The 19,077-nt window shown below is 41.5% G+C and overlaps 1 protein-coding gene across 1 annotated transcript in view; it reads left to right on the plus strand.

Annotated features, from left to right (window-relative positions):
- Positions 1-19,077, plus strand: part of NAV2 (neuron navigator 2) — a 201,265-nt gene that overhangs the window by 138,913 nt on the left and 43,275 nt on the right. The window contains exons 14-15 of the mRNA XM_008640905.2: positions 12,642-12,780; positions 17,863-18,154. Coding sequence (XP_008639127.1) covers positions 12,642-12,780; positions 17,863-18,154 — 431 coding nt within the window. The remainder of the gene's footprint in view (positions 1-12,641; positions 12,781-17,862; positions 18,155-19,077) is intronic.

The following is a 19,077-nucleotide window of genomic DNA, read 5'->3' on the forward strand; positions in this document are numbered from 1 at the left end:
GAGGGGTTTTTGTTGCTGCCAGTGTTCCTCTGGTTTTAGCTAGAAATAGCTTCTCAGGATGAATAGTTACCTATGGGCTTCTTTGTTGTTTTGTTAGGGTTTTTAAAATTTACTTTAACACAAAGGTCATTTGTTTAGGCTGATACATAGAATTCTAGCCCTGTGGTCTCATGTGTAAGAGTTGTAATGGTGCAGCAGTGCTGCTGTAGTCCTGCTTTTATTTTCTCATGCAGATAATCAGTGAAAGTACTCTAAAATGGTGTATTTTTTTCCATGTAGTCAAGTTCAAAGGGTAGAACTGTGTTCAAAAGCATGTTTGAGTCTGTTCAGAATATGTTTTGGTGTTACAATTTTTTTTTTTTTCATTTAAATAATCTTAATGTCCTTTGGGAGGAAAGAAATGAAAAAGAAATATTTAAAAAATTACTGTTGTGATTATTTTAAGACAGTGGTTTACCCAGTGGTAGTGGAGTCTCTTCCAGGGTAAGATGTGGCAGATGCCTCATGCCACACATTATCCAGCAGCTTCCTAAGACTGTGAAGTGGGATGTCTTTACAGCCTGTGCTGCTTGTGTTACTTTTATAATCATTCCAGTTGTCGAATGCAGACATTTTATAAGGTCCTAAATGATAGATCTCAGGTACTGAGAAACAAAAATAAAACGGAAATGGATGTATTGCGGTAAACCCACAATTTTCAGGCGTTCTGGTGTTCTCCGAGGGAGTATTTGAAATGCAGCAAGATCTGAGCTGCCTTAACCTAGAATGCAAACCTGTAATTGTGGGATTAGGCCTTTGCAAATAAAATGGAACGAGGCATTTCTTTGATAAGTTTTTTTTTTTTGCTGCAAGCAGATTTAGTTCAGTTCTGACCAGGATCATAGTTGTGCCTGAAGTTAATGGGAATAGCACGTGGGTGTGGGGGGAAGGAACATGGGATTGGAGGTGCAGTGATTTTATGACACTGAGTATTAGGACACTTTGCAGCCTTTTCTAAGCAGCTGTTCTTTAGGTAAATTAATACCTGGGGGTCTCTTTACTTCTCCCCAACTTTAACTACCATGAAAGAACTTAATGTAAAGCTGTTCACAGTTTATCTCACCCCATTGCTATGTGAAACTTCTAACACAAATGCTTTTGTACACTGCAGCCATAACACACTAATCTTCTGAACTTCCTGACCCATAAAACTGTGATTATTGCTACATGTAAAATTCATCTGGAAATACCCCTCTGTATTTAGCGTTATGGGTATTACATTGCAAAATCCCTCCTTTGCAGTGGAAGGACTGCCAGGGAAGGGAAGGACAATGGGGCTGTAGATAGGTATGAGTGTAGTGCTGTGCCTTAATCTTGTGAATTTGGCTTTATTTGGAGCTGGTGATTCAACAGATGCAGTGTCCCTTTTGTTTTCTTTTTATCCCTAGGTCACAATTTCAGATTTGATTTTTTTTTAAATTAGAATATTTCTGGCTATTCTGATTTACCATTAGCAGCGGGTCAGTCCCTGATTTCCTATACAACTGCATGGGCAGATAATTGAGAAATATCACTTGTGAGAGGTATTTAGAGGAAGACAGGAAGGGTGTTAGGGATGAAAAGAAAGCTTTACTGTTGCAGTTGTGATTCTTTTAAGTACCTGTCATATCTGAGAGTTATCTGTACTCACTATTGGGCAATTAAAATAAGGATTGAGAAGCAGTTTGCAGGATTCTTTGATAAAGGATAGCAGTAAAATGCACCACAGGCAAAAAAGGAGTAATAATAGTCCATGAGGATCTTTTCCTTCTTTCTTTATGGATTCTTTTTAAAAAGCCATGTGATTCTTGTCTATTCTTCAGCAAAGATAGTGACATCAGCAGCTTTGTATTTGTGCATGTGCACATCACGAAGGGGGTGGGTTGGCTGCACTCTAAGGTGCAGGTGAACCAAAAAGCACAAGAATTATGTTTCTGCCTTTTTTCATCACCAGACTAACATAATATAGGTAATCATCCAGATGAAAAAAGATCAAAACATTTTTAAAATTAAGTGAACAGGCCTTTTTAATTTTAAACCACAAACGTTTGTGTTAAATGATGCTTTTCCCAAGCCACTTTTATTATTGGCATTGTTCTAAATTGCAAGTTGTCACATCCACCAGCCTCTAAATTACCCGTCCTCTGTGTTGCCGTGGTTACACAGTAGTCACTAAAATACAGACTCCAGCGTAGAAAGGCAAGCTCAGACTGCGACTCATTTATTTGAAGGTTTTGGCAGCAGAATATCTCCACAAAGTCTTTGTTTTATAACCTTTGAATTCTTGCATTTTAACTCTTTCAACCAACATTACAGTGTTGTGCTAAAAGGTGTGTTTTATTTAAGACAAGGGTACTCGAGTTAATAAATATATAATGGTATCGTTGACTTGTCACTACTCTTTCCTACTCTTCTTTTTGGTTTTGGGCTGAGTGATTTATAATTTTCTTGAGGTGAGGCTAAGGCAACAGCATCATGTCCTCTCCATTTCCTCCATCCTAAAGGCTTCCCATCTCCTTTCCATAACAGGATCCCTTGCTGGTGATCTTGCTGGCAACAGAAATCTATCCTGCATAGATTGGAAGTGTAGTTTCTTGCTTAGTGAACAGATCTCGCTGTAATAGTGGAGATGAGCTTGCATATTCCAGCGACTCTTCACACTTGTAGCGCTCCTCCCACTGATTCCGTTCTGCTCAAGTCACCTGGAGCCAGTCCTGTGGTTCTCCATGCTCCCCTGGGCTCCCTGACTCCTCGCAGTAGCCTTCTACTCCAAGCTCCAGTGCTGCCTTCCATGCCAGACTAGCCATGGTTGTCCAACACCACTGTGTTCTCCTCTATTTCTGGTATTTCTCTTTTTGGGCTACACGTGTCATTTCTGACTCAGTGCCCCTCAGCACACAGGAGACTCCATGAGTTATGAGTCCACATGGACTGTAAGTGACCAGCTTTCCAGTTGTCACAGTCTCTTGCAGGTTTTCTAAGGTTTATGGGTTTTGTTCGTGCAGAATGAGGATCATTACTGCCTCTGAGCACTACTACTCATGGTAAATAGACCTGGTGTGATTTCCCATATAAGAAAAAAAAAATCCCACATGTTCTCAGAATGCAGAGATCTTGGAATAATCCTGTGAGAAAGTATTTGTATTAGACTAAAATAAGAGTTTGGAATGCTAACCACCAGAATTTTTTATCAACCAAGTATTTATATATAGCCACCTCTATTCTGTTTGAAATAAAGGGAAGTAATAAGCCCCCCTTACTTTACAGTGCTAAATAAAGAGGTCAGATTAATATTGCATATCTTACCTCAGTTTCTTAAGGTCTTTGCTGCAGATACCAGTGGATAAATTGCTATTTTTATTACCGTTCCTATTGAAAATGTTTTTCTACACCAGCACTCCCCTTCCCCCCCCCAAAAAAAAAATTTTTTTTACCAGTATTCCAAATATTTTGTATTAAAACATTTTAGGTATGTCTCCTGCTGCATTCACATAAAACAATACTTGCTTCAGCATTCACATTGCTGAATCCCTCTATAGAAGCAGAGTAGGAAAAATGCTTTTAGAGATTGCAGTCTTTCAGCTGAGATCAAACAGTGCCATTTAGTACCTCCAAGTCCAGGGTTGCTGACATGAGCTTTTACTTGGTGGGATACGGTACATGATCCGGAGGCACCAGTCTGCCTGGTTGCTGCCATCAGCGCACAGCTTTCACAGATGACCTAGTCCCAGCAGAAAGTCTTGACCTCTCGCTTTTTCAGCACTTCAGAGGTTAATTTTGTTGAGGGATCAGATTTCTTTCCAGGGGAAGTTTCTGATGATCACCTTCTAGCTAGGCTTTACTTTCCAGTATCTCTCAGAGCTGCTGAATGTGGAGGGCTCTGTTGGAAAACAACGTTGCTCCAACTTTTTTTTCCAAGTCTCTTCCTAGATAGTCAAGTTACAGGCTGGTTTATTTAGGGGGGGGTATTGGATGGTAGCCTAATGAAGGTATCAACCTGCAAAATAAATCTGAGCCCCTTTCCTGGAATTATTCATGAGCAACAAGGTGGAGAAGTGCTTTGGCCAGGCAATATTGCAAGGTAAGAGACTTTCTGCACTTTTGAAAGCACGGGAGTGTGTTGCTACACCTTTGATTAAGGAGGTTTATTAAGCTTTTCAAATACTGGCAGCAGTGGAAACACATTAGATGATGGATAAATCTGAGCAGCTTGCTCCCTGCACTGTTTCTTTTCAATCGCTGTATGTTGCATGAAATCAATATATTTGTAATAGATTGCAAATATTTGAATAACATGATAGAAATTTTCCTATGTGAGAACTGACAGCTGTTGCTGTGTTCACTTTTTCTGACTTAATTTTGTGATCCTGTGAGGTTTATTGATACCCGAAGGTTGCAATCTAGCTGGCTATCTTTCCACTAGTGTTGCAGGCTTTTAGCCTCAGAAAACTATGGGGCTTTGTTATATTTTAGCACTGTAAGTCTGTTTTCTGTGCAAAGGAGGAACCTCTGTGGGAATGACCTCACTGCAGGGAAACAAAGGCGTGTGTGAGTCTGTTTCAGGCCAGATCCCAGCCCAGAGTGCACTTGCTTTTTAGTCCATAATATCCAGTTCTTATTCTCACTCCTGTGCAAATTTCTGGTGGCTTCCTGATTCATCTGAGTAAGGTTGTAAGATCCCTTTCCTTTTTGGAGTTCCTTCCAAATAAGCCTAATTTTAAAGGCTCACATGAACCAGGAGTTATTGGTACTATTTAGAATGTTGCAGTTCTGCTAGGACAAAAAAACTGCTTTCAGGGTTGGTAGTAGCTGACATCTTCCACGCAGCTCCATTTTACAAAGAATAAAATATTTTACTTGGTTATGTGTCTGTTTGTTCTGTAAATCGCTGGTGTGATAACAACTGTTGTTTTTCAGTGGTTTGGCTCCCTGAGGGATAGTGCTGTGCCCTGTGATCAAATTAACACCTTTTTTTATTGCCAAGTTCAGCTTTAAGGCGTATTTCAGCAGGCTGTCATGCATTAAGAAAGACAATTCCTGTTGTTTATCTCCTTTTTTCTGATGGGAGAACCGTGTTCGTTATCTTTGTCTCCATGTGCTCAGCTGCAGCTGATGCTGCTGTGAGACAGGAGCAGTTCTCATGTGTGAAATCAAGTTTTGCTGTGCACAGGTTTTGGCCTTGATCGATTTATGTAGAAGCTTTGCAGTGTCTTCTGAGCAGGGAAAATCATAATAGTGACTGGGAAGTGCCCTGAATCTTCATGCATATATATCTTGTCTTCAGTTTGTGCCTGTGTGTTTCTTGCTTGGGGTTACAGTCTGCAGACCTAAAAGATTTGCACTGGTGTCAGTGGTGGCGTTACAGTGTTACGATGGATTAAAAGAAGATGGGAAGCAAAGGAGCCGTATTCTACCTGCCAGCTGCAGGAGGTTTTGGCTCTGGGGGTGTTCAGTATCCACCTCTTCCTCAGTGGGGATGTCCAGTGGTCCCAGCTGGCGACTTGTTCTGGGTGAGTGGGTGAGTGCCTCTGATCAGAGGGCAGATGGCCATGGGGCAGGTGGGTCCAGCCCCTTGAGTCTTTCAAAAGCACACTCAGCAGCGGGGAATTTAAATGTATCTTGCATAGTTTTGTTTCCATACTGCCCTTCATTCCTTTCCTTCCATATTTTCCTTACGTCAGTCCTGTAAGAATTTAGCTCATCTATTCTTTTTCTTCTTGGTGCTTAACCCTGTTTTTATTATGTTTCGGAGCCTCTGGGGAAGCAGCTGTCAGGTACCAGTAACTGCTGGTGAGCCTCTGAGCTCTCACCAGCTCAGCCCGGTGCTGGAGGAGCTCGAGGTGGGTGTCAGAAGCTGTCACCGTGTTCCGTGGATGCTTCCCCCTTCTTTAAGTCTTAAATTGTGTCTTTGTACGAGGAGGTGGTATGATCCAGAGTATCTGCTTTTGGGGGAGAAGTAAGTAAGTAGTAAGAAAGAAGGACTGGTAAGTAAGGCAGGGTAAGAAGCCCACACAATCAAGTCTTTGGTTTTCACAATTCTCCATCCTCTGGGCAGGCCGCCTTCTCTGCCTGCCTGGAGCGAGGAGGTGTTTGGGCTGGGACCTTGCTGAGAGGGAGTAGGAGGCATATTGCAGTGGTGACCTACACCTAGATCTTTGCCAGGGGCCTCCTCCCCATTCCCTCATTCCCTCATCCCGGGGGACTGCGGGGAGCTGGGGCAGTCAATCGCCGCATCCCCAGCGGCCTGGGCCTGACCTCTGGGTTTGTTCAGACCATTGCTGTCACATAAACACTTTACACAGATTTATTTTCTGGAAGGCACCCGAGGCTTTGTATGTAAACAAGGATTTCTGCCTTTTAATCGAAGACTTTTCTCTGCACTTCTTACTGTCATGGAAACAAAGGCAGAACAAACAAACTTTTTTTTTTTAACGTGATGACTGAGATTTAGCACTGGCCTTATTGTGATGTGAAGACACTGACTTTGTTTCCAGATTTCACTGGAGTCATCGTAGTGACACAGACATGACCAGGGATGAGCATCAATCCCATGGCTTCCAAAGCAGGGAGGTGAGAGTGCAGCTGGCCAAGGGGTGCTCTGTGCACCCAGTGTAGAGCTGGTCTGCAAACAGCTTTATAAACACAGTAAGTCTTCAGACAGAACAGTAAAACGGGGAAATACGGTTTATAGGTTGTGAGTGCAAGAAAAAGGGGCTGGTAGCTGGTTGTAGTATTGTACACTAAATTTTGCAGACTTAGCTGGGAGTTCTTCCAGCAGCTGGGTCACATGCAGTGCCTTGCTTTTCTCCCCTTCCCCCGAGGCTGTGGAGGTACCAGAAGAACCCTGGTTGTGAACAATGGCCAAAAAAACAAGTTCCACCAGTCAGGCATTTTGCAACTGAATACAGCTGAAGTGCTGCTGCTGGCTCGGGGTGACCCCACACAGCTGTGGGCTGAAGGGACTCTGAGCAAAGCATGAAGGTGAAGAAGGGCCTTTGGAATTTCAGCTTCAGAGCAGGATGGGATGGTTTCGGTGGAAAGTCAAATTGGTTCATGAAAATTTAGGATGTTTTAACTCCTTGAGATCAGGTGGATTTTTAGCAGGTCCTCTGAGTGTGTGTGCTCAGCTGTGTTCAAGTTTGTCAATGGCTTGGTCAAATCCTGGTTGGATTTTAAGGGACAACGTAGAATCCAGTGTTATTTTTATAAGGTTATTAGCACTGATACAGGAAGATTAAATGAAAAGAGCATGTGCAGTTTTCTAGCTTCTCCAAATCTTTTCTTTCCCAAATTTTTTCAGCACTGATTAATTTTGTTCTGTGAGTTATTCCCTTTACAAATAGGAATTTTAAATGTAAATCCTGAAACCTTATCTTGGATGAATTCTAAACAGAGCTTGACAGAGAGCTGCAGTTCAGCTTGCTGGCAGTAACCCCAATAGTCACTAAACATGAAAACGTCTGAGTAGCTCACAGCGCACTTCCAGCACTTTAACTCTGCACCAAAAAATGTCATTAAAAGGATTAGATTCTGCTCCAGAAAGAACAACTGGAAAGGCTCAATATTCATTTTTCCTGGTTTACTTTGCTTGGTCTGGCTTTACAAAGTGTTTCAAGGTAACAGTCCTGTCCCTGGGCTCCTCTTTTGGTAAGAAGCAAAGTGGTTTATGTTAAAATACCTATAGTGAGATGTAAGAAGAGAGTAACTGGAGACATGGGGGAGGTGGGTGATTAATGACAGTGTAAAACACATTAATTAAATTAACTTCCCTTGAAGTGGATTTCCATCCATTCTTTTGCAAATGTGTATGTTTCAGTTTCAGAACAGTTTGAAAGGAAAACTGTGCAAGGGTCTGTGTGTGCTTTCTGTATTTCTGGCCCAGTTCGCACTACTGTAGGAAATGCCTGAAGAAAACAGTGGAAACGGTGGTATTTACTGTCTCATGTTCTAGCACATTTAATTTTTTCCTTTTAAATCTTGGAAGATGCTGTGAAGTTTCAATCATTTTGTACCTTGATCTTTTTTTGCTGTTGTTGTTGTTGTTGACCTATCAACTCATAAATAGTTAAATTTTTAAATAGAAGAGGATAATTGCCATGTTTCCACTTGAAATATTGTAGAGCCCCAAGGCTCTTTCTTGGACAAATGTATTTTTCAGCAGCTCGTTGTAATTTTGGTTTTGAGTGAAGATCCAACAAAATTAAAATCCACACCCATCCGTAGAGAAGGTGCATTTTCAGCCTTCAACAATAGCTTTATTTAGAAGGATTTTAATGACTCCTTTGCAAAGGGGAAAGATTTCTGCAGCGAGTGGGGCTGTCCTGAGGATCACAGAATGACTTTGCATGCTGTCCAAGTTGACAAAGAAGAGCCAATTCTGTGGATGATGATTATGCAAGATGGAAAAGTGCTGATAGACTGTGGAAAAATACAAGTCTGAGCCTAACAGCTTTGCAAACCTGTTTGAAAAAACAGCTTTGAGCAGTTGGTCTGGTGCTGTATGTGGGCGATCTGTGGTAGCAGTGTTACATTAGGGTGAGCAGAGTGAGGTGGGGAGGCAGAGGAAGGTGCTTGGGGTGCTTGGTTTCATGGAGAGCAGGAGGCAGCGTCGTGGGAGTTTTAAGTGATGGTGGGAATGGGTTTTAAGTGGGTGGTTGTATAATTTTCATATATAATACACTTTTAAGATTTTAATTTTTTTTAATTTGTAATTTTCAGTAATCAAAGTTTCAGGTGACTGATCAAATAGAGAAAGGAAAGCCCAAACATTTCAGCTTCAGGTTATGGCTGAGTAGACTTTTGCTGACATCAGAAATTATTAATTGTACCAGCTAAATTACAAAGATGCTATCTTGGCTCTGGGAGCCAAGAGCACCATAATTAGGGCTGTTAGATGCCCCATTCTGCTTCCTCACTTTTGACTTTAACCATCAAGGCACTGGATCAAGGTAAAAATGAACTAATTTATGTGGAGGGCTCAGGGTGGTTTCAAGAAGAGCGTGAACAGATGCCTCGGTTTGGTGACAGGTACTGTCCCCTGGAGGAGCCACAGCCTTAAACAGAATGTGTGGGTTCACTGCAGTACTTTTTAGCTGTATAGTGCTCATAAAGTGGCTTGCATTGGCCTCTAGTTTAGAGTTCAGTGAATTCTACCAGCTACTCCAAAGGGCAGCATCAGTTAATTGTTTGTGTAGGTTTACAAAATTATTTTCAGTTTCTTAAACTGTTCTCATGTCCTCTTACATCCTGTTGTTTTTTCTAGCTAGAGACTGAGCACTCCCACCCTTCTACTGAAGTGATATTTATTAAATAAAGCTCAACCTGTCAGGGTTTGGACAGATGTGTGGGTTTACACATCCTACCTTGTCAGAGCTGCTTCAGCACCAGTGTCACCAGCATGCCCATGAGAGCTGTGTTGCTTAGCTTGTGGCACCCAAAATCTATCCAGACATCTTTTTTCAGACCTCAGAACAGCTAATCTTTTTTAATTTAGTAACAGATTAGTAAGCTTGAAAATGCAGAGTTGGAGTAGTTCATAGTTCCCATCAGAACGTAAAGGACCTAAAGAATACACGAGGGGAAGCCACAGCCGTCAGTGTATTCAGGTGCATGTTTCTACCTTTGTCCTCAGGCACGTGTCCCAGTTCAGAAGGGCACTCAAATATTTTCATAATGCTTTAGATTGCCCAACTGAAGCCAACAGGACTGGCTGATGCCAGAAAAACTGCTTATGATTAACATTAAACACATTCTTTAGATGCTGGCGAACTGGGGCCTATGGTAGTTTAAGAATTGTGAGTGCTTGGAAATAAAATGTTTCAGTTTCTATACGTTTAAGATGGGACTAGGAGTCACACAGAGGAAAATTATCATATTTAGGTTTTTTTTTGCCCACTGCCATAACTCCATAAGAAGGAAACAAAACTATAAAACATGGAAGGCGTTGACCTTGTTGATATTATTACTGTTACGATTGTTATTTTATTAGAGGTTCAGAAATAGAAAATAAGTTTGTTGCTGCACAAAACTTTGGAAAATGAGAAGCGTATTTTTTTATTCAGTAATTTTATTAACTGTTTTGTAACCTTATTTGTAGACTTATAAAATCTAGGAAATGTAATTGCTTTATGTTATAGGTTTGGAAACAGAAATAAATATCAGTTATAGGATCTGTTTTCAAAACTGAAATTTAGAAGTAATATGGCTTCCAATATTTTGCCTTGTGATATTTAATTGCCTACTCAAAATAAAAAGGTGTTTCAAAGAAGTCTTTCAATCCTTTTCCAGACTTTCAGGTCCCCCCCCAATATTTCTCGGTATGGGCAGCACATCTTTCATTCAGTTATGCTGGAAAAGATTTTTCAAAACAGCAAATGAAACTGGTGTGTAAAATCTGCCTGTCAGGCTTTCTCAGACTCAGGAGGTCTCATGTTGTGGGTTTTATTTTCACATGGATTTCTATTCTGTATTGCAGTGGATTCCCTTTTATCCAGGTGAAGGCAAATCTAGGAAAAAATTATCTTTTTCCTTTAAGTAGTAGCATCACCAACACTGCAGCATTCCCTTCCAGTCACGAGAGCTAGAGTGTCTGTGGGTTCATCAAGTAGCATTTGGAAAATCTTCTTGGAAATCCAGGGCCTTTACTGTAACTGGGACACTCCTGAAGGTTGATCAGAGTTGGCAGGAGTGAATTCTCATGAGCTGGAGAACACCAGATGAAGGGCAACTCCATCAAACAGCCTGTGGCAGGGGCCAGCGGTGGGTCCTGGTCTGTCCCTGTCCCTCCCCATCCCTGTTCTCTGCCAGCAGAGCAGCGTGGCTGAGCATCCCAAATTTCCTTTCCTAGCTTGCTGAAGCTGTTGGTCTGAGCTTCCCAGCTGGCTTATCTGCAGGGATATGGGAGAAGGGGCACAACTGCCTGTGCTGACACATTGATGAGGACCTTCACTGGGAACAGAGCAGTCGGCATGGAGCAGCTGCCAGCAATAACCCTTCCTGTGACGTGCAGAGGAGGATGTCCCCGTGGCCACACTTCATTTGTGGTTCAGCAAATTGTGCTGCTCTTCAAGCTGTGCTCAGTTTCCTCAAAGGCCTTGCACAGATGTGGGTGAACAGAATACTCCCAAGTAAGAAAAAGCAATTAAAATTATTGAAGCATCATTAAAAGTCATGCAGGTAGGTGTTTGTAGTGCTAAGTGAGAAAAAATGCTTTTCATTTCAAAGCTGACAAAGTTTATGTAGTAAGGCTATAGTAAATGAGTGGTGAAGCTATGAATAAAGTTCAAGGAAACAGAGATAGAGGTTGCCTTTCTTTACACAGTTCTCTTAACACACAGTTCAGGTTTAAATGCATATATTAACTGCTCAGTATATTGGTTTGTGAATATGGCTTTCACTGCCCAGCCAAAAACCTCACTGCAATCTCTTTGTTACAAGTTTGTAAAGCAAACAGAAATGCAATAGGGAGGAGAGTCTGGAGCTCCCAAAATCTGAAGCTGAGGTTATAAATAGCTAGAGAGCTGCCAGGTGATGAGCTCTTACCTTTTGCAAATGATCTTTTAGATATATGTACATATATATTTGCATTTCCAGGAATAGTTATCCAGTGGACTGAAATGTCTTCACAGAGCTCCTTCTGGGGCAATATTTCAGTCCCAGCTTCATTATTCTTGGAGATGGAGCACTTGTAAGCCAGTTTATAAATCTCTTTCTTGAGTAGCTTACTTTTACAGACATTTTAGGAGTTGGAGCATCTGGCTCCATTTTTAGATGATTTTGATTCTTTCTGTTCTAACACTCAAATTGCTTCAGGCGAGGCCTTTTTGGTTTTTTGGGTTTTTTTTTTTTGGTGGTGCTTTGTCCTAAACTTCCAGTGACACGTTTCTCATTTACTGGAAAACGTTGAAGCTCTATCACATGCTGGAAGAAGGTAGTCCTGAACAGTAGCTCTCCTTGAAAAGGATGTGTGGTGCAGCTTGGAGGGTTATGTGCCATCTGAAGGACTGAACTTTCAGTTGCTTAAGTTTTTTGAGGCTGGTGATGATGTCGATGGTAGATCCAGGTTGTTGCCCAGGTCTGTGGAGCACCCAGGTACAAAAAGTTGCTTCAGAAGGAATTTTTTTTCCTTGAATCTAAGTTCCATCTCTGTGTTACAGCTTAGCAAGTCAATGCTATGCCTGCTTGGAGGTCACAGAATCGTAGAATAGTTTGGGGTGGAAGAGACCTTAAGATCATCTTGTTCCATGCCCCTGCCGTGGGCAGAGGCGCCTTCCACTATCACAGGTTGCTCCAAGCCCTGTCCAACCTGGCCTTGGACACTTCCAGGGATGGGGCAGCCACAGCTTCTCTGGGCAACCTGTGCCAGGGCCTCACCTCCCCCACAGGCAAGAATTTCTTCTTGATATCCCTTCATGCTACTGCTTCCCCTGCTCTGGGACTGCAGGCACACATTTCAGCTGAGTCAGGAAGACCTGTGTCACTGGTGCCCTTGGCTTGGTGATGGCATACACTGGCCTTTCTGGCAGCCACAGTGGGCTAAGGGCTGTAGAAATAATACTTTTCCTTTTGAATGATGTCTTGTCTTTTGACCCTTGTTTTCTACCTCTGTTGTGCTTTTTCTCCAGCTGGGATGACAGCAGCTCTGTCAGCAGTGGGATCAGTGACACCATAGACAATCTCAGTACTGATGACATTAACACCAGCTCCTCTATCAGCTCCTATGCCAACACACCTGCCTCCTCCCGCAAGAACTTAGATGCACAGGTAAGAGCTTTGGTTTATACATTGATATTTATTGTTTTCTCTGTGCAGGAGGTGTAATTGTTTCAGGCTGGCTGAATTTGAACACACAGCCAGCCTTCAGTACAGACAGTATCAATAGTAACCACCTTGTCATCCGTGGCATTTACAAATATTTCCTCTGAGGGTGGAACCAGTGGCATCTCTGCCATAGTGGTGTCACAACAGTTGGGTCTTCCTAGAGGCACTACTGCACAGAAAACTGATGTAAATGGGATTTTAGGTACATTTTTTTTAGGTCTAGAAAAGGTGTTATGTTTTTCTCTTAAATAATAAAATACAGTAAAGTCAACATGAAAGTTTAAAGGTTGTTTACACTTCCATCAGAAATGTAAGCATGATATGCAAATAAAATGGATTTTATTAAATTTCCAGAGCTGTGGTTAGTTAAGGCTTTCTGTGTTTGGCAGCATTTCACAGGAGGATGAACTTTGCCTCCATCAGCAGGATACATGTACATTTTGTGCTTGGACACCACACATCCAAAGAGAGTAGAACAAGTGAAGGCATCTAGCAGTTTTTCATTGATCAAATAAACTGCATAACACAGAGATTTGCACTAATACAAACTGCTTTTTTTTTGCCAATTGCATAGAATTTTGTTTGGAAAAGTGCAGGACTAAAGAGTCCTGTTTTGTTCTTCTGCTCGAGGGACTCGGGTGCTGTGTGCCAAAGGCACTGGGATGTGGTGACCTGGCAGTGCAGCAGGTAGAGGAGAGGGATGTCGGCACGACCTGCTCTTCTGTTCCTTCCCTCTTTTAATCTTCTCCAGCCCTTTTCATTAGTGGACCCTAAATCTGTTTTTGACATCAGTTTTGATGTAGATGTGTGGTTGCTGTGAAGTATTGCTCTGTCTCCAGAGCTGTGGTGCAAGCACAGAGTAGTCGTTGTTCCCCTGCCATGCAGTGCATATTTAAGCCTACAGGGAGGGTTTCCAGGTAGCCTCTGGTTGCCTATCAGTGACTGCACAGGCGCTTGGAACTGCTAATACAAGTCCCATACAAGCTGAGAGGAGTTAAGATCTATCAAGCATGTTTGTCAGTGCCCAACAGAGTAAGATGGGCAACCAGAAGTATTTTTTGACAATTGTTACTGTCTCAACATTGTAATACTATTGGTGGGGAAAAAAAGGGAAGACTTAGGGAGACGTGACTAACCTAAGGAAAAAAAAATAGAAACTCACATGACTTCTATCTTCTGATGGATCAGATTCTTGGAAACACCTCTGAGAGATCAAAATCTGTGTTGACAAACTCCTCTTCCTCCTCCACAACTATTACAGTATCCAAGAGGGTGCAGACAGACACCAGAAGAAAAGCAGCTGGAGCTTGTTCAGGCAGTAGAGTGTAGTTATTGGCAGAGGAAGCTGGGAGCCAGGAACATACAAATCGTGTTTGCAATTTTTTGATGTGATGTGTGTCTCTGACCCTCTTCTCTCCTCAGTTTTCATGAATGACAATCTTTATTCCAGGTGTTCCTGTTATCTGCAAATTATTGCCCATAAAATAGTTCCTTTTCAGTGGAACAAGCTACCTGAATCTTGTCAGCCAAGGGAATGAAAAGAGTTTGGAGTGCTGGAATGCGTAGCTTGCAGGGTTAATTTTTTGCTGCCCAGAGTAGACCTCAGAGCTCATGATGCAGTGAATGCTGCACAGACACATTTTCTGTCTTACCTGAAAGACTTCATGATGGCCAGTGCCCAGGTGTGCCTTCCCCAGGGTGGTGAGCCACGAAGGACTAGCACACATTTGCAAAGGGATGTGGACTTTTCTTCTCAGGGTGTCCCTTGCTTTGGTTCTCCTAAGCAGTAGGCACTTTTGAGCTGCTGTGATTCTGTCACATCTCTTTGAGAGAGGGTACAGAAGTTGGATTTCAGATAATTAAGGAGGGAGCTCGAAGCTAATACATGTGCAGCTGGGAGTCCAGGCAAATAATGCAGCAACATCAAAGGGAGAGAGCCTGAACATGTCAGTGTCTGCTGATAAAATCAGTAACTCAGGCAGAATCATCTCTGCAAAGAAAGGCATAGTTGCAGTAGGGAAAAATCTCTGTTGAGAAGCTGATTTTTGGAGCTGCTGAATACCCCATACTCCAGAAGCTGTAGTTTCTCCGTCTTTGAGAAACAAGACTTAAATATGATATTAACTCCATCTTCAGAGACATTCATAACTGTAGCCCCTTTTTGTAGCAGTTGTTTGCAAGTTGTTTTTGAACAAGCTAGTGATGGGAACCAGAATTTGCCTTACCATGTTCCCATGTCCTGTTGTGATTATGTCAAGTACCAAACCTCTTAATGTAGTTATTTGAGTACTGGTGCCCTAGTATTTTTCCTTTATATTGCACAGAATTAGTTAAGTTACCTTTATCACAGTATATAGTGTGCTTTTAAAGTCATATCATATGCATATTTTAAGGAGAAATTAATACCTGGTGGGCATTTGAAAATAACTTATTTAACTGAAATAAGATGGGAGAAAGAGACCAAGTAATAAATTCATTCATGTGATGGTAAAAAGATTGAAAGATAGAAAGGTTCCTTTAAATAGAAAACAGCAACATCCCTAAGCAGTGGTATCAAGACAGCTTCTCAGCAGAGGTGGGTTTGAGATGTTCACAGCTTCAGATTTACAAAACTTTCTGAGTGAGTTGAGAAATCCTGGTGGTTTACTCCCAGCTCAGGCTTTGCTCTCAGCTCGTGCTCGCTGTGTCTTGCCATGACCTCCAGCAAAGAGTATTTCCACTTTCACCCTTCCGGGCGGGAGGAGTTTCAGCTGCAATCCCCAAGCCAGGTTTCACTGTGTTTTGGTTTTGATTCCTTAGTCATGTGTGTGCTGTTCTCAGTGTTTACCATTAAACAGAAACATCTCTTGCCAGAGGGCTTCAAAGGTGGAGGTGCAGCATTTCAAAGGCTGCAGGAAAACTTTGGCCGTGGGTGTAGTAGTGGAACGAAATGGAAGAGAGCAAACGTGGAGGACTTCTTGCAGTGCTGTTCTCTCTGGGGAGATTGTACTAATTTTACAGATTAGGGGAGGGGAAATAGAAGGTACAGGAATATTTCCTAGTCAACCAAAACTAGAATAAGGCCTTTGCTAGCAAGTAGGTGTATTTCTTGCTCTTGAACACTAACACTACCTGTACACAGTTCCAGACAAGGAGCTTGGAACAAGATACTGAAGTGACCATGTGAGGGATGGTGGCTTTGAGGTGGTTGGTTGATTTTTTGGTACTTCTTGCCCGTGCTGTCCTCCAAGATCTGTGAATTAGGAGAAGTTTGCGTGAAACAGTGGTTTTGGAGAGGCATGGGACATAGGAGCAGTCACACTGAATTTATTGCACACCTACTGATGGTCAGAAATAGAAAGGTAATCCACCAGCCCCAAACCTGGCAGGCATAGGAAGAGAAGGGAGTTAGAAAGCAGAGATGCACTCAAGCCTATGCTGGGTTGCTCTCTTTGAATGGAGGGGCAGGGAAACAACATTTGCGTAGCACGAGGAAAGTACAAGGATATAATATTATCTGAATCCATAATTCAAAATGCATGTTAGTCTAATGACTCAATATGCAGATAAATAACCCAAGCCCTGTTTCCCGACTGAAGAAAGACCATTGTGATTTGTGGTGTCAGCTTTCACACACTGATTGCTTAACTAGTTTTTCAGGCTCTAAAAAAAAAGTAATTACAGTAAAAAGCAGAGGAAATTCAGCCACAGTTGCCCTACATTTTTTAATATTGATGGTGTGATCTGGTAGGAAAAGAAAAGTCATAAACTTGAAACATGCTTTAGGAACTTAAAAATAAAAGCTGAAAAGCATGGTAAATAATCTTGCAGCTTCTCCTGTGCTATGTTTTTCTGATTATCCAAAGGGAATAAAGACTGTGAGCTTTATAATGCTTTGGGATCTTTAAAATAATTTCCTGTTAAATAAATTATTCCTTTTGCCTACCACACGGTTCTGAGCACATTCATCTTCTGCTGAGGCTGCAGGGCAGAGGTGGCACTCAACACCTCACCAAAACCCGTCAGCCTGTACTTGGGAACTGCACAGTCAAGTGTTGAATTGTCAGTCTCTTCCATGGTGCTGTGGTGGTTGGAGAACACTTCAGCTATGAATTTTTTTTCCTGATCAGAGTCAAGTGTGTGGATATTTGTCGTTTGTGCCTGATCACAAAATGGTTGGTTGTGGTGTTGCCAAATTCACCAAATTTAATCAACAGCATTTGACAGAAGGATCAGAATTCTGGAAAAGTAATCATTGACAGTGGAAAGTGTTAATGTGTGGGGAATATATAAAATATACACATATATATAGGGTAATAGATTTAATTCAAGCATTTCTGAGATTTTGGTGAAGGTTTGCTGATGAGAAATTTTTCTATTTGACATTGAGCTTAGCAAAATTCTCCATAGGAGACCGGTAGCACAATCAGTCTGTGCAAAGAGTAGGGGAAAAAACAGTCTTCAAGAGAAACTAAGATAGTTTATGTAGTGAAGTCAGTCTTGAGTATTGTTAGAAAGTTTTTCTTCAGTTCTTGGGTGTCTTTCTGCTATGCTAGGTTGGAATTAACAGCATTCCACATATTCGGATCTGCTCCAAAAGCTGCCTCCTCATGCTCTGCAGATCATATTGCCAGACAAGAGATAAGAAAGCAGCAGGAACAAAGGAAGGCTGGCTGCACAGGTTTGAAATGCTTTTCTGGCATTGCGGTAAAAGAGTTTGTCAGAAATTTGAGTTGGAGGATTATGAATGTCATGGAGCTGAATATGTCCTTTATAAGTCAAGTAGGGTTTTCTTCCCTTTATTTATTCCAAGGAGCATGGCCGTTGTGTTTTTTGTATTTTTCTTACAAAGCATGTTAAAAAAAATACCTCATTGCTGGGGTTAATTTCTTGCTGTGACATTTCTTCATCAAAGGCACGTCATGTTTGTTGGTACTCAGAGATGACTGCTGAGCTGATTAATCAGCTTAATGGTTCTTACTTAGGAAGCTTCTTAAAAGAAAGACTTGCTCTGAAAGTTGTCTTGCAATTCCTTATCTGTCCTAGACTGACGCAGAAAAGCATTCCCAAGTGGAGCGGAATTCCTTATGGTCCGGTGATGAAGTCAAGAAATCCGACGGGGGATCTGATAGCGGCGTAAAAATGGAGCCGGGATCTAAATGGAGGCGGAATCCCTCTGATGTGTCAGATGAGTCTGATAAAAGCACTTCTGGTAGGAAGAACACTGTTATTTCCCAGACGGGCTCCTGGCGACGGGGCATGTCGGCTCAGGTTGGCATTACCACACCAAGGCCTAAACCTTCAACCACCTCAGGCACATTAAAGACACCTGGAACAGGTGAGAAAAGGCGTAAGATGTAAACAAGCCGAAAAGTGTGTTTGGTGTGAAAACAGTTTAAATACTTTGCAGAGGCAGAACCTGAACTTCAGGTAATCCTGTCTGTATTTTTAGGCATTGCTTTAACCTAAGCAGCATCTCGTACTTCCACATTTCTATTTCTGTCTGAAAAATGTGTATTTCAGATTGGTAAAACCTGCCAGTTGTTTTCATGGCAACTCTGGTCTTAAGCCAAGCTATTTATTTGGCACAGTATTGCTGTGTGAAGAATAAATAATATAATTTTAGTTTTTGAAGTCACTGTTGACCAAGAACATATAATATATGTGGTTGAGGAGATTTTTTTTCCCCCCTTACTAAACAAGCATGTTCATTTATACTAAACATGATTCCTGGCTTTTCTTGTAAGTGTATTAATGATTTTAGCACTTGCAGATGTGTGAATGAAAATTGATTGAATTTGCATAATCAAGCAATGTAATTTAATACCTCTCTTTTTATTAGGTCTTGTACACAATCATTTATGAAAAAGTTAAAGTTAGATACTGTCTTGAACAATACAAATGCTTGAACAATGCCTTTTAGGGAAATTTTACTAACAGCCTAACACTACTAGTGTCTAATGATAAAAATGATCAATCTGTGGTAGCTACAGTGGGAAACTTTTTTTTCTTATCTGTCACTATTACATAAGACTATTCTGCTTTTCATATTCTCGAGGGCAAAGACTCCACATACTTGCTTTGGCAAGTCTGCATGTGTAACTCACTAGAGTGGCATGTAAGTTCAGTGCAGACTAGATCATAACTTTGAACCGCACTGCAGTGGCTAACACGCTTTTGCTTTTCATGCTGCTTTGAGTTTCATCATTTGCTTGATGTTTTCAAGTCATTAAATATTAAAATTCTTTTTCTATTTTTGTA

This window comes from Corvus brachyrhynchos, unplaced genomic scaffold, assembly GCF_000691975.1.
Source record: "Corvus brachyrhynchos isolate BGI_N302 unplaced genomic scaffold, ASM69197v1 scaffold169, whole genome shotgun sequence".
Classification (NCBI taxonomy): domain Eukaryota; kingdom Metazoa; phylum Chordata; class Aves; order Passeriformes; family Corvidae; genus Corvus; species Corvus brachyrhynchos.